Source organism: Geotrypetes seraphini, chromosome 6 (genome assembly GCF_902459505.1).
Source record: "Geotrypetes seraphini chromosome 6, aGeoSer1.1, whole genome shotgun sequence".
Classification (NCBI taxonomy): Eukaryota; Metazoa; Chordata; class Amphibia; order Gymnophiona; family Dermophiidae; genus Geotrypetes; species Geotrypetes seraphini.
The window spans coordinates 60207546-60232962 of record NC_047089.1 but is presented as its reverse complement, the minus strand read 5'-3'; the positions used below and the strand labels follow the sequence as shown (position 1 = coordinate 60232962).

At 44.4% G+C, this 25417-nt stretch overlaps 1 protein-coding gene across 6 annotated transcripts in view; it reads left to right on the top strand.

The window, feature by feature from the left end:
- The first annotated feature begins 256 nt into the window (after positions 1-256).
- FAM124A (family with sequence similarity 124 member A) overlaps positions 257-25417 on the top strand; it is a 76092-nt gene continuing 50931 nt past the window's right edge. For 4 of the 6 annotated variants that reach the window (XM_033949881.1, XM_033949880.1, XM_033949884.1 and 1 more), the window contains exon 1: positions 257-420. In XM_033949881.1, coding sequence (XP_033805772.1) covers positions 299-420 — 122 coding nt within the window. In that variant the 5' untranslated portion in view covers positions 257-298. Of the gene's footprint in view, positions 421-543; positions 628-8880; positions 9048-25417 lie in introns of those variants that run through there. The other 2 variants (XM_033949882.1, XM_033949883.1) reach the window with 2 other exon arrangements.

Here is a 25417-nt window from a genome sequence, read left to right as displayed (position 1 = left end):
CGCGGCCCACGAGGAGGGACTTTGACACCCCTGCCCTAAATCATGGGCAAAAGGAGACCCTAATAAAACTTCCTATTAATGGACTCTGGACCCGCAGAACTAAAACTCTGAGCCAGACGAGGGCCACAGAAGGGAGAACAAAAAAAGAGAACTGCAGAAAATGTTAAGGTCTGTGGGGGAGGGGGGAGTGACATTTCAGGGGGAACTCGTCAAGGGCTTTGCCGTTTACTGGTGCTGTGTAAAGGACGCAGCCAGGGGGTTGAGGAGGAGCTAGAAGAGAGGGAAGGAGGCGGATCGGATGCTGAACAGTTGGTTCCCAAATGCAAGAGGAAAGGCGGAGGGGCCGGGAGGCACCGGGACCGCTATGGACGGCCAAACCGCTGAAGATGACTGTGTGGACTCGGGAGCCGAGACGGGAGGGTAAGTGAGAACTAGGTTTAAGTAGTCTGTAGCCTGGCAAGAGCTTAGCCGGCTCTTTCTCTCTTTGTTGTGACCCCGCCCCCCTGGAGTTTGCAGAGCTCGAGCTGTATTCGGCGCGTGGCTTCACGGTCAGATAGGGAGGTCCTGGCAACAGCAGGCAAAGAGGAGCTTGGCAGCCCCTGGGAGACGGCGTCGCTGCTCGCACGGGTACAGCTGATCGGGTCTGTGCGAGCGGACTGCTTGCTGCCTCTTACCATCCGCTCGCCGGCACTCTTTGCACAGGCTTCAGAATCGTGCCCGGTTACATTATATTTTAGAGGGAAAGCATGACTTTTTGATGGCTCTTTTGTTTTCCCCGGTATTTTAGGTGCAACCGATTCGGTTTGTTTCTAAGGCGATTAGTTTAAAAAAAAAAAAAAACAACAAAACTTTATTCTTCTTCTTGCGTGAGCATAACCTGCCTTTGGCTGATATCGGTGTGACAGAAAATAAATTGGCGACTTCATTTTCTGTGATGATGTTTGCCTTGAAACTTGTACACACAGTTAAAGATTTCGGTTTACAGTTCACATGTGGTTTTCAAAGCAGCTGGAAATGTGATTCTAACAGCCCCAACCAAAAGTTGGGCCAAGTTGCGTACCTAGGGTATGTGACATCCGGAGCCAATAATTTTTGTAACACTCCCCCCCCCCCCCCCCAATATAAAAAGAGATCGGAGGAGCACCCCCTAGAAGCTGCACCCGGGGCAGACCATCCCCCCCCCCCCCTTGGTATGCCACAGCCTGAGGAAGGGGATTTTGGTCTCCAAAACGTAGTAAAAAAAAATATTAAAATTAGTCTAATAAAAAGATTACCTTATTTCCATTTTCTATTTATAAATATTTATCAGTACAGTTACAATACTACTTTATTCTAAAGCAACAAAAAAATATATCTTTTTTTCTACCTTTTGTCATCTCTGATTTCTGCTTTCCTCATTTGCTCTTCACTCCCCAGTCCATTCAGTGTCCGCTCTCTTTTCTGTCCCTTCCATTTTTCTTTCTGTCTCCACTCCCTCCCCCATGCTCTGGCATTTCTCTCTTCTTCTTTCCTTCCCACCCCCCAACTCACCCCATGGTCTGGCATCTTCTTCCCTTCCCCTATGCCTTGGGATCTCTCCTCTCCTTCCATCTCCCCCTCTCCCTCCATGCTCTGGCATCTCCTTTTTGAAAATGCTTCCGTAGCTTTTCAGTGATTTTGGTTACTCTGGCATGTTAGTTGGACCAAGTTTTGTTTTATCCCAGACCTGTCATCTGTGAACATATATGCCACAGGTTTGGTTCCATTTTTAGTGATCCCTGATGCAGGCGTTCCTCAGATGCCGAAACACAGTGCTGTGTCAGGTCCACAGCTTCTGCTTGTGTCCTTTTATGAAATAAACAAGTTGGTTTTACATCAGTGTTCTTAAGTGGAGTGCCCATTGCCCGTTCCCACTTCCTTTTGTACTATCTCTCCTCCCCTTCCATCTCCCCCTCTCCCTTTATGCTCTGGCATCTCTCTTTCTTCTCCTCTCCCTTCCCTGGTCATCTTTCTCCCACCATCCCTCCCTCTTCCTAATCAGGTCAGCATTTCTCTCCCCCTCTCTCACTCCTACAGTTGGCAGCACAGTGTTTAAAACTCGCTGCTCTTGCCAGCATCAGGCCTTCCTCTCTGTCAGGTCCCGCCTACTTCCTGTTTCCATGAAGGCAGGACCTGGCAGAGAGGAAGGCCTGATGCTGGCCTTTATGGGCTGCATCTGGGGCAGACCTCCCCCCCATCCCCATCCACTGGTTGGCCTTCTTTTACTAAGCTGCAGTAGAGGTTTCTACCATGGCCCAGAGCGCTAAATGCGCTGACTCTGATAGGAATTCTTTGACCATTGCTGTTCAATATATTTATTAATGATCTAGAAACGGGGACAGAGTGCGAAGTTATCAAGTTCACGGATGACACAAAACTCTCCAGCAGGGCCAGAACTGTTGAGGAATGCAAAGAACTGCAGAGCGACCTGAACAAACTGAGTGAGTGGGCAAAAAAATGGCAGATGAGCTTCAATGTGGAGAAATGTAAGGTCTTGCACATAGGGAAGGGGAACTCCATGTACAGCTATACGATGGGAGGGAGGGTACTCGGGGAAGGCAGCCAAGAAAAAGATCTGGGGGTATTGGTGGATAACACAATGAAGCAGGCGGCACAATGTGCAGTGGCCTCAAAAAAAGCGAACAGAATGTTGGGCATTATCAAAAAAGGTATCACTACCAGAACAAAAGAAGTTATCCTGCCACTGTATCGAGCAATGGTGCGCCCACATCTGGAATACTGCGTCCAATACTGGTCGCCATACCTCAAGAAGGACATGGCAATACTCGAGAGGGTCCAGAGGAGGGCAACGAGGATGATAAAGGGTATGGAGAACCTTTTATATGCCGAACGGTTGGACAGGCTGGGGCTCTTTACCCTGGAGAAGCGGAGACTGAGAGGGGACATGATAGAAACTTATAAAATCATGAAAGGCATAGAGAAGGTGGAGAGGGACAGATTCTTTAGACTAGCAGGGACAACTAAAACAAGAGGTCATTCAGAAAAACTGAGAGGAGACAGATTCATAACGAATGCAAGGAGGTTCTTCTTCACTCAGAGGGTGGTGGACACCTGGAACGCGCTTCCCGGAGAGGTGATAGGACAGAGTACAATTCTGGGGTTCAAAAAGGGACTGGATGACTTCCTGGAAGCGAAGGGGATAACAGGGTACAGATAGAGGTTTACCTTACAGGACATTGAGCGAATAGGGTATGGATATTTTAGGTTAGGTAGGGAACACTTTCAGGTCATGGACCTGGGGGGCCGCCGCGGGAGCGGATTGCCGGGCACGATGGACCCCTGGTCTGACCCGGCAGAGGCAACGCTTATGTTCTTATGTTCTTATTATCAGTTCCAGGCAGCGTAAACTGTATAACAATCAGAGTTCAACCACTTTGAATAGATAATATTCAGGCTTAAAGCACAGATCCTCGCCCTATCCTTACTCATGCCTTTTACCAGTAGGCTGCCCGATTCAGGAAAAAAATTTTTGATTCGATTCAGCCTATTGAATTGGTTTTTCAATTCGATTCGATTTTCCTGCCCAATTGGGTGTTTTCTTCAAACATCCTGGTGGGTTTATTTTATAGCTTCTTCACTCCCTTTGGCTTCTCCTAACCACACTGGCGCTGTGGTGTAAACAAAATAAAGAAACAAAAAGGACTTTTCCTCTCTCTGTTAAATCCTAGCTCACGTTTGCGGTCTAACACCAGCTCTGGCAGGATACATTTCAAATCTGACATATTGTAATCACAAAACAGAAAATAAAATTATTTTTTCTACCTTTTGTTGTCTGGTCATTATTCAAATCTTGTCGGTCCCAGGCTCTGGTTGTCTTCTGATAACTTGCTTGCCAGGGTCTCCTTCTTTCTTCTTTCTCCATGCTAACCATCCATCTGCAATTTCTGTCCTCCCCTTCCGTTTCCCTTCCCTCTCCCAGAGGTCTGGCATCTTTCCTTTTTTTCATCTCCATCCACAGATCCACCTTTTCTCAACTACCCTTTCATCCAGCATCTCTCCCTCCTTCCCCACCACCCCAGGGTCCACCATCTCTCCCTTTCTTTTCCCAACTACCCTTCTATCCAGTATCTTTATCCCCCCCTCCACACCATCCCTTGTGTCCAACTTCTTTCCCTTTCTGTTCCTTCCCTCCCTAAATCCCATTGAAGTAGAAGTCATGGTTCCACTGGGAACGAGTGATCACAATGTAATCAACTTTAAACTTGACATCGGGAAAGGGAAACATGCCAAAACCTTAACCACCACCTTAAACTTTAAAAAGGGTAAATACGATTGCATGAGAGCCATGGTAACAAAACGACTCGAGAAGATGGTGGACAAACTTGAAACAGTAGATCAGGCATGGTGCCTAATGAAAAATACTATTGCAGAAGCACAAGATCTCTACATTCCAAGGATTTCCAAAGATCGGAGAACTAAAGGCAAAGGAGAACCGGCATGGCTTACCATACAGGTGAAGGAAGCCATAAAAGAAAAGAAGGACTCTTTCAAAAAATGGAAATGCACGAAGACAACCGAAGCCTGGAACAAACATAAAGATGAACAGAAGAAATGTCACAAGGCGGTGAGGGATGCAAAACAGAACTATGAGGAAAAAATAGCCCGGGAGGCCAAAAACTTCAAGCCCTTCTTTAGATACGTGAAAGGGAAAAAACCTGCAAAAGAGGCAGTGGGACCCCTGGACGACAAGGGAAGAAAAGGGTACATCAAGGAAGATAAACAAATCGCAGACAAACTAAATTCCTTCTTTGCGTCCGTCTTTACGAAGGAGGACACCTCAACAATACCTGAAGCGGAGAAACTGTTTACAGGAGAAATAGAGGACAGCCTCACCACAGTTGAAGTGAACTTAGATCAGATATACTACCAGATCGACAAACTTAAAAGTGACAAATCCCCTGGACCGGATGAAATTCACCCGAGAGTCTTGAAGGAATTGAAGGTTGAAATCGGAGAGTTATTGCAAAAACTTGCAAACCTGTCAATCAGAACTGGTCAGATACCAGACGACTGGAGGAAAGCGAACGTCACGCCAATTTTCAAAAAAGGATCGAGAGGAGAACCGGGCAACTATAGACCTGTGAGTCTTACGTCTGTCCCCGGCAAGATGATTGAATCACTGATCAAGGATAGCATAGTTCAGCACTTGGACACACACGACTTGATGAAACCCAGTCAACATGGATTCAGGAAAGGGAAATAGTGTTTGACGAATTTACTCCAATTCTTTGAGACCGTGAACAAGCAAATTGATAGTGGAAAGCCGGTGGACATAATATACTTGGATTTCCAGAAAGCATTTGACAAAGTTCCACACGAAAGACTTCTCAGGAAACTACAAAGCCATGGCATAGAGGGAGATATACAAAGAAGGATAGGCAAATGGCTGGAAAACAGGAAGCAGAGAGTAGGCATAAATGGGAAGTTCTCAGACTGGGAGAAAGTAACTAGTGGTGTACCCCAGGGCTCGGTACTTGGGCCGATCCTTTTTAATATTTATATCAATGACCTGGAAAACGGAACATCCAGTGAGATCATCAAATTTGCAGACGACACAAAACTCTGCCGGGCAATCAGATCGCAGGAGGACAGTGAGGAACTCCAGAGCGATTTGTGTCGGTTAGAAAAATGGGCGGAGAAATGGCAGATGAAGTTCAACGTGGAGAAATGCAAGGTAATGCATTTAGGCAGTAAAAATAAGGAATAAGAGTACAGAATGTCAGGTGCAACTCTGGGAAAAAGTGAACAGGAAAGGGATCTGGGTGTACTGATAGATAGGACCCTGAAGCCGTCGGCACAATGCGCGGCAGCGGCAAATAAGGCAAATAGAATGTTGGGTATGATAAAGAAAGGAATCTCGAGTAGATCGGAGAAAGTTATAATGCCGCTTTATAGGGCAATGGTCAGACCCCACTTGGAATACTGCGTCCAACATTGGTCTCCCTATCTAAAGAAGGATATAAAACTGCTGGAGAGGGTGCAGAGACGAGCAACTAAACTAGTGAAGGGTATGGAGAAACTGGAATATGAGGATCGACTTAAAACACTGGGATTGTTCTCCCTTGAGAAAAGGAGACTGCGTGGGGATATGATCGAGACCTTCAAAATACTGAAAGGAATCGACAAAATAGAGCAGAGAAGATTATTTACATTGTCCAATTTGACACGGACAAGAGGACATGAAATGAAGCTAAGGGGGGGCAAGTTCAGGACTAATATCAGGAAGTTCTGCTTCACACAGAGAGTGGTTGACATCTGGAATACTCTCCCAGGGGAGATTATTGCGGAATCAACAGTCTTAGGCTTCAAAAGCAAACTAGATGCATATCTCCTTGAGAGAGGCATATAAAGATATGGTTGGATATAAAATAAGCCAGGTGTATACCTAGCAGGGCCTCCGCGTGTGCGGATCGCCGGACTTGATGGACCGAAGGTCTGATCCGGAGATGGCGCTTCTTATGTTCTTATGTTCTTATCTCTCTCCCTCTCCTCTATTTTTAGACCCATTATTTCTTCCCCCCCAAAGTCTGGCATATGCATGTCTCTTTGAACTCCCCTTCCCTCCCTCCCTCCCTCCATGTACTTCTACACCAGGGCCCCCCTCCCCTGAAGGTCTGTTCCCCCCTGAAGGCCTGCGCCACCATCCTTGAAGGCGTGTCCCCTTGAAGGCCTGTCTCCCTCCCTTGAAGGCCTGCATCCCACCCCTGAAGACCTGCCTGCCTGTCCCCCCTGAAGGCCTGCCTCCCCCCCCTGAAGGCCTGCAAGGCCTGTCTTCCCCCCTTGAAGGCCTGTCTTCCCCCCCTTGAAGGCCTGTCTCCCCCCCCTTGAAGGCCTGTCTCCCCCCCATTGAAGGCCTGTCTCCCCCCCATTGAAGGCCTGTCTCCCCCCCTTGAAGGCCTGTCTCCCCCCCCTTGAAGGCCTGTCTCCCCCCCTTGAAGGCCTGTCATCCCCCCCTTGAAGGCCTGTCCCCCCTGAAGTCCTGCCTGCTTGACACCCCCTGAAGGCCTGCCCCCATCCCATCCCGAAGGACTGCTCACCCACCCCCCCACCCCCCCGGAAGGCCTGCGTGTTCCCCCTGGCCTCCCACTGGTGTCCGGCTTCCCCCTCGCCTCCCCGCACCGTTTACCTTTGAAGACAAGCCTGAAAACAAGATCGCGGTTATAGCGTCTTTCAAAACTGCTTCGGACTGACGTCAGAGGAGGGGCAGGACCACTGCAGAGGAAACAGCTCTGAAGCAGTTTGGAAAGACACTATAACCGCAATCTTGTTTGCAGGCTGGTCTTCAAAGGTAAACGGTGCAGGGGGGAATCCGGACGTCAGGGGAGAGAAACCGGACGCCAAGGGGGAGGAAGGCGGACAGCAGCACTTCCGACTGACCCTCCCCCCTCGCCCTCTAAAGCAGGTGCGGCAGTGGCCGGCCAGCAAGAGCAACGCTGCCGCTCCTGCTTTAGAGGGTGAGGGGGAGGGTCAGCTGAATCGGGAAGCCGGTTTTTGAAGGGTTTGAATCGATTCGAATCGTGAATCGGGCAGCACTATTTACCAGACATCCCTTCTCTGTTTCTAAATCTGGGGCCAATATTGAAAGACAACCGCAACAACAACAAAAAAAGTAGCTCAGTGGTGCTGGGAGCATAGGATGAAGTTAAGAGGTGGGCTCAGGAGTAATCTAAGGAAATACTTTTTTTACAGAAAGGGTGGTAGATTCGTGAAATAGTCTCTCAAGAGAGGTGGTGGAGACAAAGACTGTCTGAAATCAAGGAAGCATGGGACAGTTATTTGAGATCTTTTAGGAAGAGGAGGAGATAGTGGATGCTGAGGCAGACTGGATGGGCCATTTGGCTTTTATCTGCAGTCACGTTTCATTGTTTCTATATTTAAATTCTATGTGTGATTAAATTGCGTTATTAAACCGAAAGTGATCAGGAGAAACGGACCTGGCCCATGTGCACAAATATTTTGCGGTAAGCATGGGGTTTTTTGTGTATGACCAGACAAAAAATGAAAGTGCTAGAACACATCAATACTTTTTCTTCAGTGCCTAAATTTGAAGCTTACAAATATCCTCTATAATAAAACCCTAAGCGCGCAAGCACACTTAGGAGGCCGTGATCCCTGACAGCGTGCTGTGTCCTTCCGTGGCCATATTCTATTTGCGGTGTGTGCACCTGAGGTGCGTGCGCTGGCTTGCGGCACATGCAGCGATTTGAGCGGCGGTGGCGGTTTGACTCCTGCACTGCCACTGCCAGGATGCTTCTTCTCGCCCCCGGACCAGCAAACGCAGCAGCCTCAGAGCATTTGCTAGGCCGGCCCACTTCGATAATGTGAGGTGGGCCGGCCTAGCAAAATCCCCGAGGCTGCCCGGGCTAGCAGATGCTGGACAGGGGGAGCAGGGAAAGGAGAAGGGGTACTATTGGACAGGGGGATCAGGTAAGGGGTGCTGAGGGAAGTAAAACGAAGGGAGAAGGGCTGCTGCTGGACAGGGGGATCAGGGAAGGGGTGCTGATGGAAACGGGGGAGGTAAAAGGAAGGGAGAAGGGCTACTGCTGGACAGGGGGAGCAGGCAAGGGGTGGTGGTGGACAGCCGAGGAAAGAGAGAGACAGAAAGAAAGAGCGGCCAAAGAGAGAGAAAGAAAGAAAGACAGACAGAAAGCGGCCAAGGAGAGAGAAAGAAAGACAGACAGACACACACGTCTATTCTAGCACCTGTTAATGTAACAGGCTTAAAGACTAGTTACTAATAAATGGAATCTTGAAACTCTCATATTTAGATGCAGTAGAAGCAGCTTTTACTTTCAGTTTTGCTCTGACATGCATATGTTGCTCTTTCCCATCTGTCTTTAGAACTTACAGGAGCCTTCTCCCACTTGCAAAAGAAGACAAAACCAACAGTTTGATGTGAAAAATGAACAAGATTTCCTCTCCTCAAAACCTATGCTGCCCTGAGCTGGTGAAAAGTTTTCAGCATTATAGGCCATCATTTCCTTCTCTGCATCCCAGCGATCCCATCTGTGCGTAGCAAAGGACCTCATTACCATACATTTCAATAAAATATCTTTACTGCCCATGTTAACACTGGAGCTCCAGCCCTCTGAACATTTAGGCCTCCTTTTATGAAGCCGCGTTAGGCTTTTTTTAATCTCCGGCTGCAATGGTATTAGCTCCAACGCTCATAGGAATTCTTTGAGCATCTGAGCTTTTACTGCTGCGGATGGCGATAAAAAAGCCAAACGCAGCTTCCTAAAAGGGGGGGGGTTCATGCACAATAATATGTGTACAACCCTTGCATTAACCACATGTCAACACTGGCAGTAACAGAGCATCAGCCTCTCTGCTTTCCATTCTCTCTGCCAAGCCTGTCCAAACTCTGTTTCAGCACTGACCTCCCATCACTGGAAGCCAATTTTGCATTCCTTTTCCTCACTGATTTTTACAAGACTAGTATTCAACTGACACTCAGATTCCCTTCCATATCTTATTAACAAATTGTGTAATAATCCATTCATAAGAACATAAGAACAGCCTTACTGGGTCAGACCAAAGGTCCATCAAGCCCAGTAGCCTGTTCTCACGGTGGCCAATCCAGGTCACTAGTACCTGGCCAAAACCCAAGGAGCAGCAATATTCTATGCTACCGATCCAGGGCAAGCAGTGGCTTCCCCCCATGTCTTTCTCAATAACAGACTATGGACTTTTCCTCCAGGAAATTGTCCAAACCTTTCTTAAAACCAGCTATGCTATCCGCTCTTACTACAACCTCTGGCAATGTGTTCCAGAGCTTAACTATTCTCTGAATGAAAAAAAATTTCTTCCTATTGCTGTAACCACCCCCCAAAAAAAACAAACAAAAAACCCCACCCAACTTTCCAGTGTTTGGACTTTAATCATGGTTCTGTGCAGGTTGCCCCAGCCATTACGGATGCCCTATTGCTGTTGTCACAATGCAGATTTCACTCCAAGCAGGCTACCTCGGTCTTGGAACCCTGAAGCCACTGTGTCTCCACTCTCCAAACACTGACTTGAATTTTCCTGTCCAAGCTCCCTCCTCCTCTTATCCTACATGTTTCCCCCGGGGCTGTCATTACAGGGGTGCAAGCAGTCAATTTCCCTGGGCCCCATACTCCAAGGGGCTCCATAACTGTCCACAAGTGAAGGTGGCACAACTTTGCAGACACCTTCCCAAATATTAATGCCCTGGGCTCCAGCAAGTCTAAAATCACAGTTCCCTCTAAGGACCAGGTTGCTGTGAGCAAACATTTACAGTTACATTTCCCTGTGAGTGCTATTCACCATTCTATAATACTGTATGATAATTCATTGTAGAATGCATGTCAGAATATATTTGTTGAAATGACAACTTTGGTTTGAGTATTCACAGGACTTTAAAAAAAAATTTCTTAGGCTCCACAATACACATGCACACTGGAGAATGACATGGGGACAAAATTTTCCCCATCCCCGTGGGAACTCATTTTTCCATCCTGTCCTGATGAGTTCTTTTCCTGCCCCTGTCCCATTCCCGCAAACTCCATCCTCATCTACACAAGCCTCAAACACTTTAAAAATCATAAGTGTTCAAGGCTTGTGTGGTTAAGGCAGAGCTTACAGGAATGGGACAGGGACAGGAAAAGAACTCATCGGGACCAGATAGGGAAATTGAGTTCCTGCGGGGACAAATTTGTCCTCATGTCATTCTTTAATGCACACTGCTCTCACATCCCGTTCATATTCATCCTTCCAACACACTCTCCTCATGCACACATACACCCGCCATTACACGCTTATCCTATATTATATGCTTATCCTAAATCAGTTTATCCACACTTACACTCCCATGTTCCTACACACATACATAGTATAACTTTCCCTCCTCCCACACACATGATCACACACTACACATACGCTCTCTCTTTCTTTCCTCCTTATTCCCTGTGGTCAAACTTCCCTGTTGTCCAGCATCTATCCCTCCATCAGCTCCGCACCCCCAGTTCCAGCATCTCTTCTCCATTGCTTACATTCTGGCATCTTCTTTCTCAACAGCCCCCTCTACCCCAAACCCCATCTACCTTCAAGCTTGTCGTTATCACCAGAGGTCTCAGACATTGGCAGCAATTCACACATGTTTCCTGAGGCTGACCTTGTAGCCTTCCCTCTGCCGGGTCCCATTCCTTCTGATGCAATTCTTTTCCCACAGAGCCGGACATGGCTGAAGGAAAGTTCTGGAGCCTGCCAAAGGCAGTATATGTGACAGGGGCATAGCTATGGATGCATCTGAGCGGGCTCTGTTCGTCCAAAATCAGTTCTGGCCCACCAGTCTCTCCTACGGCAGCATGGCGAGCATATGGCGGATAACAGCCCAACAGTCACCCGTTCATTGCAGGCCATGGAAGAGCTTGCCACAGTGGATCAGGCAATGCATTTGGGCCAAGCTACAGCAGCGTTGCACCTTTATGCAGCCCAATGCTACAGGAAAGGGTAACACTGACATGTTTACCTTCTGCAGTTCCAGCTCTGGAGGTGGTCAGGCAGGGCTTGATGGTGCACTTAGTAGGGGGCGGGAGGGAAGGAAAGAGAGAGGCTCCACGGGCTGCAGAAGGGTGGGAAGGGAATAATAATAACTTTATTATACCGCCATGCCACAAACAGTTCTAAGCGGTTTACAAGGAAAGAGACTGTATACAGACAGTGACATTACAGAGAACTTTCGAAATTACATTGGCATGCTAAGTTTAGTCAGGTTTATCTGGAAGTGTTTTGGAAGTACATCAGGTTGACGTGGAGTCAGAGAAATTTGTCAAAGAGATAAGTTTTTATTGACTTCCTAAACGTTTGGTATGAAAGTGCATTTAAGATAAAGTTGGTTAAACATATGCTCCATTTGCCTGCTTGGAATGATAGTGTTCTATTGAGGTATCTCTTGTAGGTGCAGCCCTTTAGGGATGGAAAAGTGAACAAGTAGGTACTGTGTGTATTAGTTGTGCCTGGGAATTCGAATTGGTGAGGCAGATAGGATGGGGATGAACCTTTTATGGTTTTGAAGCAAAGGCAAGCAAACTTAAAAATGACCCTTGCTTCCACAGGCAGCCAGTGTAGTTTTTTGTAATATGGGCTTACATGGTCTGATTTCTTGAGGCCATAAATGAGACGGACTACAGCATTTTGGATGACTCTCAGTCGTTTGATGGTTTTCTTGAGAGATCCCAAGTATATAATATTGCAGGAGTCTAAGGTACTTAAGATCAGGGATTGAACCAGCAGTTGAAAGGAAAAGAAATCGAAGTATTGTTTAATGGTACAAAGTTTCCATAGAGTGATAAAGCATTTTTTGACTTGAGCATTAGTGTGATCTTCAAACGTCAGGCTTTAGTCCAGGGTGACGCCAAGGATTTTGGTTGTGGGATTAATTAGGTAATCTGATCCATTTAGTCTCAAAGAGGTGTTCACGATCTTGTTATTGGGACTTGCCAAGAAGATCTTGGTTTTTTCGGGATTCAGTTTTAGTTTGGAGTGCATAGTCCAATGTTTTTCCTTGGTAAGGACGGATGAGATGAATTGTTCTGTCTCTTGGGTCAATGAGGTTATGGGAATAATAATTGTTATATCATCCGCGTATATATACGATTTCAGTTTTAAATCGGATAGCATATTTCCCAGTGAAGCCATGTAGATATTGAAAAGTGAGGGGGAGAGTGGGGAGCCTTGTGGCACTCCGCAGGGATTGGACCAAGCTTGATAGTAGGTTCCTTCGCTGTAGACCTGGTATGTACGTTTTTTTAGGAAACCCGTGAACCAGTTTAGTACCTTTCCAGAAATGCTGATGGAATCAAGGCACCTAAGCAGGAGGTCATGTCAACAAGGTTGAAGGCACTGCTCAGGTCGAACTGCAGTACCAGTGCACTTTTTTCCCAGGAAAACAAATGGAAAAGATGGTCAGCCATGGAGGCCAAAACTATTTCAGTGCTGTGATTTGTTCGGAAGCCAGATTGAGAATCATGTAGAATGTTAAACTTCTTTAAATATTCCATGAGGTCGATGTTAACCAGACCTTCCATTAGTTTAAGAAAGAATGGTATGTTGGCAATGGGTCTGTAGTTGGCCGTCAAGGAAACGGACTCCTTTAGGTTCTTGATAATAGGAGTCATGAGGATATGACCAAGTTCCTCTGGGAATTTGCCGGTACGCATGCATGATGAAACCCAGTTAAAAAGTTCAGCCTTGAAGGAGATAGGAGCTGTTTTCATAATAGTCGGTGGGCAGTTGTTCAATAGGCAATTGGATTTTACATATAGGGAAGACAAAGAGATGCCACTTTGAGCTCATGCCATCCCAAAATTGACTATCTGGCTATGCCACTGATAAGGGAATTGGTACTGCACCAAAGACAACTTGAAGGTAGACCAGTTGGGAAGGTGGGTTGAGAGAAAGGGAGAGATACTAGACCACGGGCAGAAGGAGAAGGGAAGAGATGTTGGACCTGGGTTTTCCATTACAGGTATCACTTCCCTGCTAGGTAGCAATTTCAAGAGTACACTTATGTGGTTTACATATCACAAACATAAAATCTTATTTCCTTGCAATTTCCACAAATAACATAGACATAACTAGACAACATCATTAATATCCCCCTAATATAAAATGTCAATATACCAAATCAAATCAGATTTCAACAATTAAGGAAGCAAAAAGGCATTAGATCAAACGATCCATTCCAAGGTAGATGTCAAAACCGATCCACATATAGAGGCAAAAATGGCCTGTACACATGCACAACTTAGAGGGAACACTGTCTAACACTGGCCCTAGTTTCCCCCATCTGCCGTTACCACATAGAAACAGAAACATAGAAACATGATGGCAGATAAAGGCCAAATGGCCCATCTAATCTGCCCATCCGCAGTAACCATTATCTCTCTCTCTCTCAACAAAGAAGTATTTCTGCATGTTTCCTTTGTACCGTCTGCCCTACTCTTTCAGAGCATGACCTTTTCTTAAATGTTACTAACGTCTGTCAAATCTGTGGGTGTTTCTCTCATGTCCTCCCATCCCTTCCTTCCTCTGGCAAGGGTGTTTTAAGTAATTGAAGGTCTTTCCTTTTAGGGTTTGTGTTGCAGGCCTTATCTCATTTTAGAAACTATTTCCTGACCCACTTTTTTTTATTTTTCTAATGTCCATAAACAGTTTTCCAGATTATGTTTCATGCAGTTCTTTGTATACTGCCCTTTGTTTACAGTCTGACCCATTCAGAGGCAAAATGTCTTCCTTCTCTCCTGCTAACATCTCTTACTGTAACTTTGTTACGTGTTCTGGCTGCCTTCTGGTCATCTGAGATACTTAATCCTCAATCTTGTTCTTTGGTGGTTTCCAGTTTTTGTCCTCTTATGTAAGTGACTAATGGATTTTTGCATCCTAAATGCACGAATGTATGTTCTTTTTCACACTGGCACTCATTCTATGGAGCCCAGGCCATTCTTCCAGATTTTTCCATCCCCTTTCATTTTATTCAGCCTTTCCTACAGTGTATACTTGCTCTTATAAATTGAAGCATCATTTGTATACAAGCATGTTGTTCCCTCAAGTTCTTCAGCAATGTCAGTTGGAAAGAATGAGTTCCAGTACCGAACCCTGGCTAGGATTTCTTCATCACCACTCTCTGTGTCTTGCCGCACAATCTGGCCCAATGTCCAACATTCTGGTCAAGCTCGCTTAACCTTCTGAATGTCCAGATAGGTATGGAGTGCCATTTTCTACAGGAAATGCAACGTCCAATTTTGGATTTGCTCAATAACGGTGGTATTTTATAAAAGGATCTCCCGGCGCAAAGCCTTTCCTAAAATACCTATGTATTTGCAAGAATCTGCAGCAGAAGCAACCATTTTAAAATATCTACGTTGAAAAAATGAATGGCAAGGGCCCAGCAACTTCCATGTGTAGCTGCTATATTTTACAAACCTGAAAATGCCACCAGTTTAACCAACTAACACCCCCCCCATCCTCCCCAAACACATACACACACTTTTACTAAGCTGTGATAGAGGTTTCTACCATGGCCTGGAGTGCTAAATGTTCTGATGCTCATAGAATTCCTATGCCTGTTGGAGCATTTAGTGCCCCGGGCCGCGGTAGAAACTTCTACCACGGCTTAGTAAAAGACGGCCTTATTTATTTATTTAGTGGGATTTATGAATAGCCTTTTTGAAGAGATTCATCCAAGAGTAATGAGGCAACATTTATAACAGCTTCATTTTTAAGAGGGAAATAAATTACATGGGAATAAGAAATTGAAAGGGGATAGATTCCGTACGAACGTAAGGAAGTTCTTCTTCACCCAGAGAGTGGTAGAAAACTGGAACGCTCTTCCGGAGTCTGTCATAGGGGAAAACACCCTCCAGGGATTCAAGACAAAGTTAGACAAGTTCCTGCTGAACCAGAATGTACAAAGGTAGGGCTAGTCTCAGGGCACTGGTCTTTGACCAGAGGCCTGCCGTGTGAGCGGACTGCTGGGCACGATGGACTACTGGTCTGACCCAGTAGCGGCAATTCTTATGTTCTTATGATTCACTTAATCTCTCATGTAGAGCCCAGGCCAAAACGAGCAATTTTTTAAAGACCTATATGTGCCATTGAGCAGGTGTAAAACCCAACATGGAGAATTTTCTTCCCCACTTTGTAGATTTTATTCTAGCCCAAACCACATCCCTTTGAATCTCTGCATGATGTGATTTGATGATAGACCTCGCCAATTAGCTTGAGGAGAGCTACAAACATAGGGCCCTTTCACAAAGCCACAGTGGAGGTTTCTACCAAGGGCTGGTGAGGTAAATGTTAGGACATAAGAATTTGTGAGGGAGTCAGGGATTCTCCCTCAGGAGTGATGATGTTATATCGGTGAGCAGTAGAGGGCGCTGGCCAATTAGTGGGTAAACTACAGGGTCCAGGATGCATTGTGCTCTGACTGCAATTATTTCGTAAATTCCTGAAAACTTTGTTGTTCTCGCAATTTTAAAATGGTTTAACTACAGTGTCAACAAAATGATAATATTATAGTTATTTTTCTTATGCTTTTCTTATGTACTTTAGTTTTTAATTAGTTCTTCCTTCTATGTTTTCTGCTATGTACTCTAGTCTTAATTACATGTGAACCGAGTCGAGCTCCACTGGGAGATGACCCGGCATATAAACCAAAGATTAGATTGTTAGAAAACCTGGCCCAGAGCACTGCAGGTCCTGGCAATGTAATGGGAAAATGGCCGCTTGTCTTCTCACAGAATTCTTTGAAAGTCGGAGAATATACCTCGATGGCCCGCAGTAGAAACCTCTACTGCAGCTTTGTAAAAGCTAGCGATAGTAAAGTTCCTAAAAGTTTAATGACATTAATTCATTCTTTATTCAAACCGTTCAAAAGGATTAGTTAGCCATCTCATTTGTATGCCTCCTACTTCAGAGGAGTACAAGAGAATATTACACTCAGGAGGGTTGGATCAAACCTACAATCAGTGCTTACCTTGAGTCTGTGTTTTAGGCATGCACAAAATGGCATTTAGGGGTCCTTTTACTAAAATGCATTAAGCACTAATGCATGCTTACCGGTTCATAGTCAAAAACGTGGAGGACAATCAAGCTCCAACAATAACGTAACATAATTCTTCTATACCGCCAACAAAATACAGAGCAGACAATCGCGCACAGGACATCAGCGCGCCAGACTTAAACTTAATTTTAAAGTGCTCCGAGGGGGGTTTGGGGAGGGAACCCCCGAAGTTAAGTTAGTACTGTTTGCGCTGCCGTTGGGTGTTGGTGTTGGGGGGAACCCCCTATTATAGAGGGAAGAGGCCTATTTCCCTTTTTTTAGGGAAAAACGTCAGTTTCCTCTAATGTGGTGGGGTTCCCACCACACCTCCCCCAACGGCAGCAGCAACAGTACTAACTTAAGTGGGGGGTTCCCCCCCACACACCCTCGGAGCACTTTAAAATTAAGTTTAAGTCCAGCGCGCTGATGTCCTGCGCGCAATTGTCTGCTCTGTATTACTGGCGCACGATTGTCTCACGCGCTTTTGTCCCGTCACCATGCTTACCGCATGCTAAAAAAAATGCACTTTATTTTTTAGTACTGAGGTGGGTCTGGAGGCAGAAAGTGGAAATGTTCTGCGCTAATACCACAACAAACAAACCAAAAAAACTGCAGGTGAATGTACACGATGAAGGCAGTCTTTATTGTGACAAATAAATCTTTTGAATAAAAACCTTTTACCAGGTAAGGGTCCCTTACCTGGTAAAAGGTTTTTATTCAAAAGATTTATTTGTCACAATAAAGACTGCCTTCATCGTGTACATTCACCTGCAGTTTTTTTGGTTTGTTTGTTCTGGATTGTCTTTCACTGCAGAGAGTTGGACCCTGGTTTTCCCTTGTTTTGGTTTGTTGCTGCGCTAATACCACTACATTGCCACATACTAACACTCGTTTTATATTTATTTATATATATTAATTCTACAGACGTGTAATTTACCTTATAGATTTTTTTAATCCATTTCTTTGGCCATGATCTTGCAAATGTTTTATCAATTATTTTATTTACTTGCATTCATTTTATATATGTGTAATTGATAATTGATTGTATTTTAGACCCCTGAGGAAGGCGTTCTGGTTAGTGGCATAGTAAGGGTGAGCGGCGCATGGGGTGGTGGTGTGCACGTCCCCTTCCCTGTATCTTTTTGACTTCTGTGGCATGAGCAGCATGCTCACGTCGGTGCTGGTGCGCCCTTTGACATTACTTCCTAGGCATGGGTCCTGGAAGTGATGTCAGAGAGAACGCCAAAACCGACGCAGGCAGCAGCCTTGCGCCGGGGAAGGTATGGGGAAGGCAAGGGGTGAACGTGTGCAGCAAGGAGCAGAGAGGAGGAGGGGTATCATGCCCTTAGGAAGAATGCACCCAGGGCGGACAGCCCCCCCTCAACCCCTTTTCTATGCCATTGGCTCTGATCACAGAAACACTGGCCATGAGTTTTCTTTTGACCTCTGAGAATAAAAGTTGACATACATTTTAATTAGTGCTGATAATTGCTTGTTAGTGGCCAGTTAGCACCGATTGGCTCATTAAAAATTGTTAAGTTGCATATGTAATTTGTTTGTGCAGCCAAATTTGTACATGCAACTTTAGTCACCAATATAGAATCTGGGGGTTTATGTGTAAAAATATGGAAATCCTTCTGCGTGTGAGAAACTTTGAAAATCATTGTGCAAACGTTTGTCTAGTTCTTTTTCTTAGCGTAGGTTTAGTCATAAACATCACATTTATTCTGTTGTGATGCTTCAGCAACTGCAAATGAGCCCCCCCAGTGACATAACACATAGACCTGGTTTGTATCTGGGGGATATCTGTACAGTAGTCTGAAGATATAATGGAAACAGAAATATGATCGTCTGCCATTAGCAGCAGTAAAATGGCCATTTTCATGTTTTTTGGCAAGCAAGTAAAGTAATAATGAGATGCAAATCTAATAATGCCTTTATTTGGCAGTTTGACCCTAGGTGCCAATTTGAACCCAGGAGTGTCTAGAAATTATTCTTGCCCTTCCCATAGCCACTAGTGAACCTCCTAGAAGGTGCTAAGGGAAGTTTGGGGTGGGAGCTTTCATGCCTGATATGGGTCATGATGGAGGAGTGATGAAAGGATTTATCAGGGCTATCAGTAGATTATTTTATCTTCTAAGAGATAGCGAGTGTGACTTAAGGTCTGCTATCATTGCATTCCTGCAGCCAGGAATGAACAGTGTTCTCAGCTGCGGCAACACAAATGTATATTTACCTCAGGAGGACTAACCTGCAGTAGTACAGAGGTAACTTAATACGGTAAGTACCTCTTACAGTGTCTGCGTGAAATATTGATTCTAGTGCTCACATATGCTAGTGCACTTATGTTTCCATAGCAATTGGTGTGCTCTCCATATCTGCACACATTTTTGGTTGCATACGATTTGCATATGATTTGTTTACTACATCAGATGTGAAATTTATTTTTTTTTTGGTACAAATGTTCTAACACAGCTTATTACATCAAGCTCAGGTTTCCTTAAAACTGTACTGATAACATTTTACAAGAGCTCCCTTCCCTTCTCATTGTTTTCAATTTCTCCAAAATCCTAAATATTTAAAGAGAGAGATACCTTAAATCCCACTGACTGGGCCATATCCAGATTTTTAGCTGCTGAATTTTCCAGTCTGACCACTGTGGAACCATCTAATTAGTGCCAAGGTGGTCTGGACTGGAGGTGGACTAAAAACATAGGCACCTGATATAAGAGGCTTGGGGAGGCTAAATCTCCCCAGTCAAACTAGGACCTTCTCCACATTACTACTCTCTGCACCCCCCCCCTCCCACACACACACCTATAATGCTTTTCCTTTGCTCCTTCCTGTTACCTCCTTTGCCAGCTGAGCCACAGTACTAAATACATAGCAAAGATATGCTGGACCACAGCTCTCTGCGTGCTGCAGCTGCTTCCTTCGGGCCAGCCCCACCTCCTCTGAAAGAGGAAGTTATGTCAGAGGAGGTGGGGCCATCCCAGAGGAAGCAGAGAGCCTGCACAGCTTTGCTATGTAAAAGATAAAGGGGATGCTCGTATAATGGTTTACATATTTTAGACAGGTATTTTTTATGTATCCGGGGCAATTAATTATTAAGTGACTTGTTCACAGTCACAAGGAGCTGGAGTGGGAATTAAACTCACAACCTCAGAATGCTGAGCTAACTGCTCTAATCACTAGACTACTCCTCCACTCCATTTAGTACTGTGACCCAGCTTGGAAAACTGGTATTTTAGGGGGAGATAGACAGGAGTAGTGCTTGGGGATAGCAGGAGGTGGCAAGAGCAGTGCTGAGGGGAGGGGCAAGAAGAGACAGGGGCAGTAATAGAAACATGATGGCAGATAAAGGCCAAATGGCCAATCCAGACTGCCCATCCGCAGCATCCACTATCTCCTCCTCTCCCTAAGAGATCCTGTGTGCCTGTCCCATGCTGTCTTGAACTCAGACACAATCTTTGTCTCCCAAGTAATATCAAATGGCAAATTAAATATAAACTGCCAAAAATTACTCACTTAAATATACCAAATAAAGTATAATAAGAAAGGAGGAGAAGGACATCATAATGACACAAGGATCAGATCATAGAATCTCTTATGTCTCAAGCCATTCCAGATCCCTATCCTAATTTGATAATTGGCGCTGGAGTCCGAGAATACCGTTAAGATAAATGTTGCCAGTGCTTTAATAATAATTTCATTTTTATGACTGAACTGATTCGGGTTTAAAAAAAAAAAAGATGTTTGGTGTGTAGAATTTGCTTATTGACTTCACCTGTAGGTGGTTGGAGGATTTGGACAGATGGTTAGAACCTGTTTGTAAGGATAGGGATGTGGAATGGCTTGTGTCATAAGAGATTCTAAGATCAGATTCTTGTGTCATTATGAGGTCCTTCTCCTTTTTTATTATTATTATACTTTATTTGGTATATTTGTGAGCATTTTTTTGCAGTTTATATTTAATTTGACATTTGATATTACTTGGTTGATTATTACCCCCCTTTTTTTCTCGTTTGTTAAGCTATTGTGGGTAATATTTTGTTTGAGGCCTTTCTGCTTTAATACAATCTTTGTCTCCACCACCTCTACCAAGAGACTATTCCATGCATCTACCACCCTTTCTGTAAAAAAACTATTTCCTTAGATTACTCCTCTTCATCCTATGCCAGTCGTCTCAAACTCAAACCCTTTGCAGGGCCACATTTTGGATTTGTAGGTACTTGGAAGGCCTCAGAAAAAATAGTTAATGTCTTATTAAAGAAATTACAATTTTGCATGAGATAAAACTCTTTATAGTTTATAAATCTTTCCTTTTGGCTAAGTCTTAATAATAATATTGTAATTCATAGCTAAAGAGACATATGATCAAGAAACTGTTTTATTATACTTTTGTGATTATGCTAAACATACCAAGGGTCTCAAACCCGCTTGTGGCCCCCGGGCCGCGGGTTTGAGACCACTGTCCTATGCCCTCTCATTCCAGAGCTTCCTTTCAAATCAAAGAGACCTCATGAATATTTATGAAGGTTACTGGACATCCGGATTTCCCCAAACATGTCCTCTTTTAGTGTCGGGAGCAGCGCAGAGCATTCAGCATGCCGGCCTGCGCTAAAAACTGCTATTGCGGTTTTGTAAAAAGGGGGGGTTAGTTATTGAGGTACATTATTGAATATTGGCCATATCATGATAACTTTTGGGTGCCTCCAAAGACCCAGATGTTCAGCCTTTCAGTGCTATAGAAACGATAAATAGTAGTAGTATAGGTATCTAGATATGTACCAGCCCTTAATATCTGGGTGTGGGCCTGAACTGGGCAGGGTTTAAAAGTATGCAGACCACCATGGGCTGAATATCGACCAGTCTATTGATTAAGCTTCACAAAGCACATGACAAGATAATCTTGCTGAAGAAATAAATTACAATCTCACCTCTCAAATTTAAATACAGCAATATTCCAAGACAATTATCAGCCAGTCACAACATACATTCGGCCATTAATATTAAGGGAGCAAAGATATAATTAAGGATTTAATAAAGAGAACAGTTTTTAAAAACCAGGGGAAAGGCATTGGCAAAAAAATCCAAAGACTTTACTATTATCTCACAATTCAATTTGTAGACACGCCTCCAGGTATAAAGTGAAGAGAAGACGTTTTATTTGAATCAATTTAAAAAAAAACAAAACCAAAACTTCAGCTATTCAGGAATTAAGAACACATGCCATTACATTGTAAAGAATCAAAAGAAAAACCAAAAAAGCACCTGTATTGCAAACTTCTCATCACGGAGAAAAAAAGAACTTTATCCTTTCCTGAGTAAATTTAGCAACATTTGGATAATTCCAGAGCTGCTTCTCCACAAACAGTTCTTGATATTTTCAAAAGTATAAACACATGACAAGGCTTACATCCTGCTCAAAGACAAACAAGGCTAGTAAAGCAGCTCTAATACTTCCTCTAGTCTAAAACCTTCCAAAAAATGTCAAAATTCATTATAGTAAGAGAACTAGCTTCCTTTCCAAGCAGGGTTGTCAACTGGCTCTAGATTCACCTGACAGGATTGATCCAGTCCAGCTTTTACTCCACTCCATTCAGGGACTTGTAGTTCTGAGTTCCAAAATGGATTCCCAAAGCAGCAGCGACAAACTGAAACAAACCAGCTATGGAACCAGCTACCGGCCCGCCCTCTCCGACCTCACTTCTTCTTCCGAGGCATAACTGGCCGCTGCAGATATGTATGAGAAGGTCCCAAAGCCAGTTTTCTTCAGTTTGCCGCTGCTGCTTCAGGAAAGCAGCAGCAGTGGTGGGGATACTAGGGGGCAAATGCTGGTGGATGTGAGGTAGGGGAGAGAGGGGGCAGGTGCTAGTGAAAAAGGTGTGGGGAAGAGAGGGGGTAGACACTGGTGGAAGTAGAGTGGGAGACGAGAGAGGGGTCAGAAACTGGTGGAAATGGTTTAGGGTGGGGGGAGAGAGGGGTCAGATTTTGTATAGAAGTGGGAAGACAGATTCTAGATCAGGGATCTCAAAGTCCCTCCTTGAGGGCTGTAATCCAGTCGGGTTTTCAGGATTTCCCCAATGAATTTGCATTGAAAGCAGTACATGCACATAGATCTCATGCATATTCATTGGGGAAATCCTGAAAACCCGACTGGATTGCGGCCCTCAAGGAGGGACTTTGAGACCCCTGTTCTAGATAGAACATGGGAAAGAGAGGGCAGATGTTGGGGAGGGGGGGAAGTACAAAAAGGAGGGAGATGATGGAACAGGAGAAGTGAAAGGGGAATTGCTGAATGGAAGGTGAGGGGGAGAGAGGGGGCAGATGTATGGAAGGGGAGAGATAAAAATAGAATGGAAATATTAATAAAAGGGGAGATGCTGGATTGAAAGGGGAGGGGAAATAAGCTGTATAGAAGTATAGAAAGAAGGAAACTGAAGTCTGGATGGAGGAAGGGAGAGACAGGAGGGTGGTGATGGAAGGTGAAAGTGAAAGGGGAGAGAGGGGGCAGACTGTATGGAACAGGGGAAAGACAGGAGGGAAATACTGATGGAAGGGGAGAGAGAGTGTGGAGACACTGGATGGAAAGGGAGTAGAGACAGACACTGTATACAATAGAAGGGTGTCAGATGCTGGATGAAAGAGGGGAGAGAAATGAGTAGATATTTGAGGTTTGAGAGAAAGAAGGGAGATAATAATGAAGGGGGAAAAGAAAGCAGATATTGCTACTTCTCTCTATGGTTCACTAGCCCACCCACCAGGCTACTTAAGACACCTGTGTACAGCTGTACAAGGCTTTCCTAAACCAGGTGATGATGTTCTGGAGACAGGTATTTACATTTCTATTCTGATCTTTGTGGGTATGTGGGGGTGTCTTACCTTGATGCATGCAGTGGTCATCTGCTCAGTTTGGGCACCTTTGTGACACTTAGACTTTTCTAAACAGGTCTAGTTCCAAACATATAAGTTCTGTCCAGGATGTCTTACAAAATGTTTGATTAGCGCAGCAAGATGTCCATGTCTACCCCACTCTTGAGACTGCCCAAAGCCTGTCTGTAACATGCCTCCACCGCGCCTATCTCATGCTCTGAATATACAGAGGCTGGAACACCTCGTAAGATGTATAGAAAGACAGTTTTGATTATCGGCACTTGGATGTCCCAGCGATTAGGACGTCCAAGTGCTGTTTTAGGATGCTTTTTGGACATCTATGTTTTTTGATTATGGGCCCCACTGTATTTTCTAGTTGCAAATTGTTTTCATTGGGAATTTTTTAAATTAAACCCCCTTTTATAAAGCTGCGTTAAGCTTTTTTGTCACCGGCAGCGGTGGTTAAAAAGCTCCAACGCTGGACATTATTACTTCTAATACCACCAGATGGTCACCTCTGAAGTTATCCTGGTGGGGCCGTTTGGACTCTATTAAAATGGTTCTAGCCCCGAAAATTACCTACATTCTCTCTATGATTCCATTCCTCTTTCCAATGGCTGCTTATAAAAAATTTGAATCTGCCATGGTAAAATTTTTATGGAATGCTAAGACACCTCGTATCGCCTTAAAAAAATTAAAATGCACTAAGGAACACGGGGGTGTCAACTTCCCTAGTCTCTATGACTATCATTTGGCATTTCTATGTAGACAGGGATCAAAATGGCTAGTGACACCAGAAGACTCAAATCTACCAGCTTGGTTGAGATTGGAGGTTGCTTTACTTCCTGAGGAGCACCTCACGTATATGTCATTTGCTCAAAAAGGAAAGAGGATAAGAGATAACATTATTATCTCATCTACCATGACTGCTATTCAAGAAGTGGACTCCATCGCTCCAATACGCTGGAATGATACCACTAGATCGCCTCTATGGCGCAATCCCTGTTTACTGATTCAAGGAAGATATATAGAATGGAAATCATGGCGAAAGAAGGGCATCTGGTCTGTTGGCCAATTGTTATCAGAACTTACCTATCTAGACTTTTCTATTCTAGTTCAATCCTATAGATTAGTTTCCAGCCAATACTATGAATGGCTACAACTAAAGCACTGTTTACTGGCTTATCTCAAGTCGAATACGTTATTAACAGACAATCCTACTATACTTAAATGGGCTACTCTGATTATGTCTAAAGCGGGTCAAGCGTCAGCTTGGTACAAGCTGTTACATGAACACAAATTCAAACCACCGCTGACACTCTATGACATATGGGCCCAGGACACCTCTGTACCTATTGATCAACAGGAATGGGAGGAAATATGGCTGCAGTCATTTAAGGCCTTAAAGTCATCTACTATGCTACATATTGTCTTATTCATCTATCATCGTGCCTACTGGACACCGTTGAAATTATCCAAAATAGACTCCTCTAACTCAAACAAATGTTGGTCCTGCATGTCTGCCGTAGGGACTTTAGAACATATGATTTATCACTGTTCTTTATTAAAGCCATTCTGGACAAATGTGTGGTCCACCATTTCTCAAATATTACACATTGAAGAGAATTTATCGTTAGCCATTGTCCTCTATGGGTCCAGTGCCTTACAGCAACGCCATCTTGACAAATATGAAGCTCGACTACTTAAATGCTTGATCCTCATAGCATTTAAACTTATTCTGTCTAGCTGGAAAGACTTTTCGTCTTTACATCATAATGAATGGTGGAACACTGTATGTTTATTTTCTAAATTTGAACTAGTAGCGGCTGACAAGACGAACTCAACTTATACTTATCATAAAGTATGGTCTCTTGTCTTAGCATATTGCAAATCTAGATAGCTTAGTATGTTGGAATCCTTTCCATAGTACGTTATACC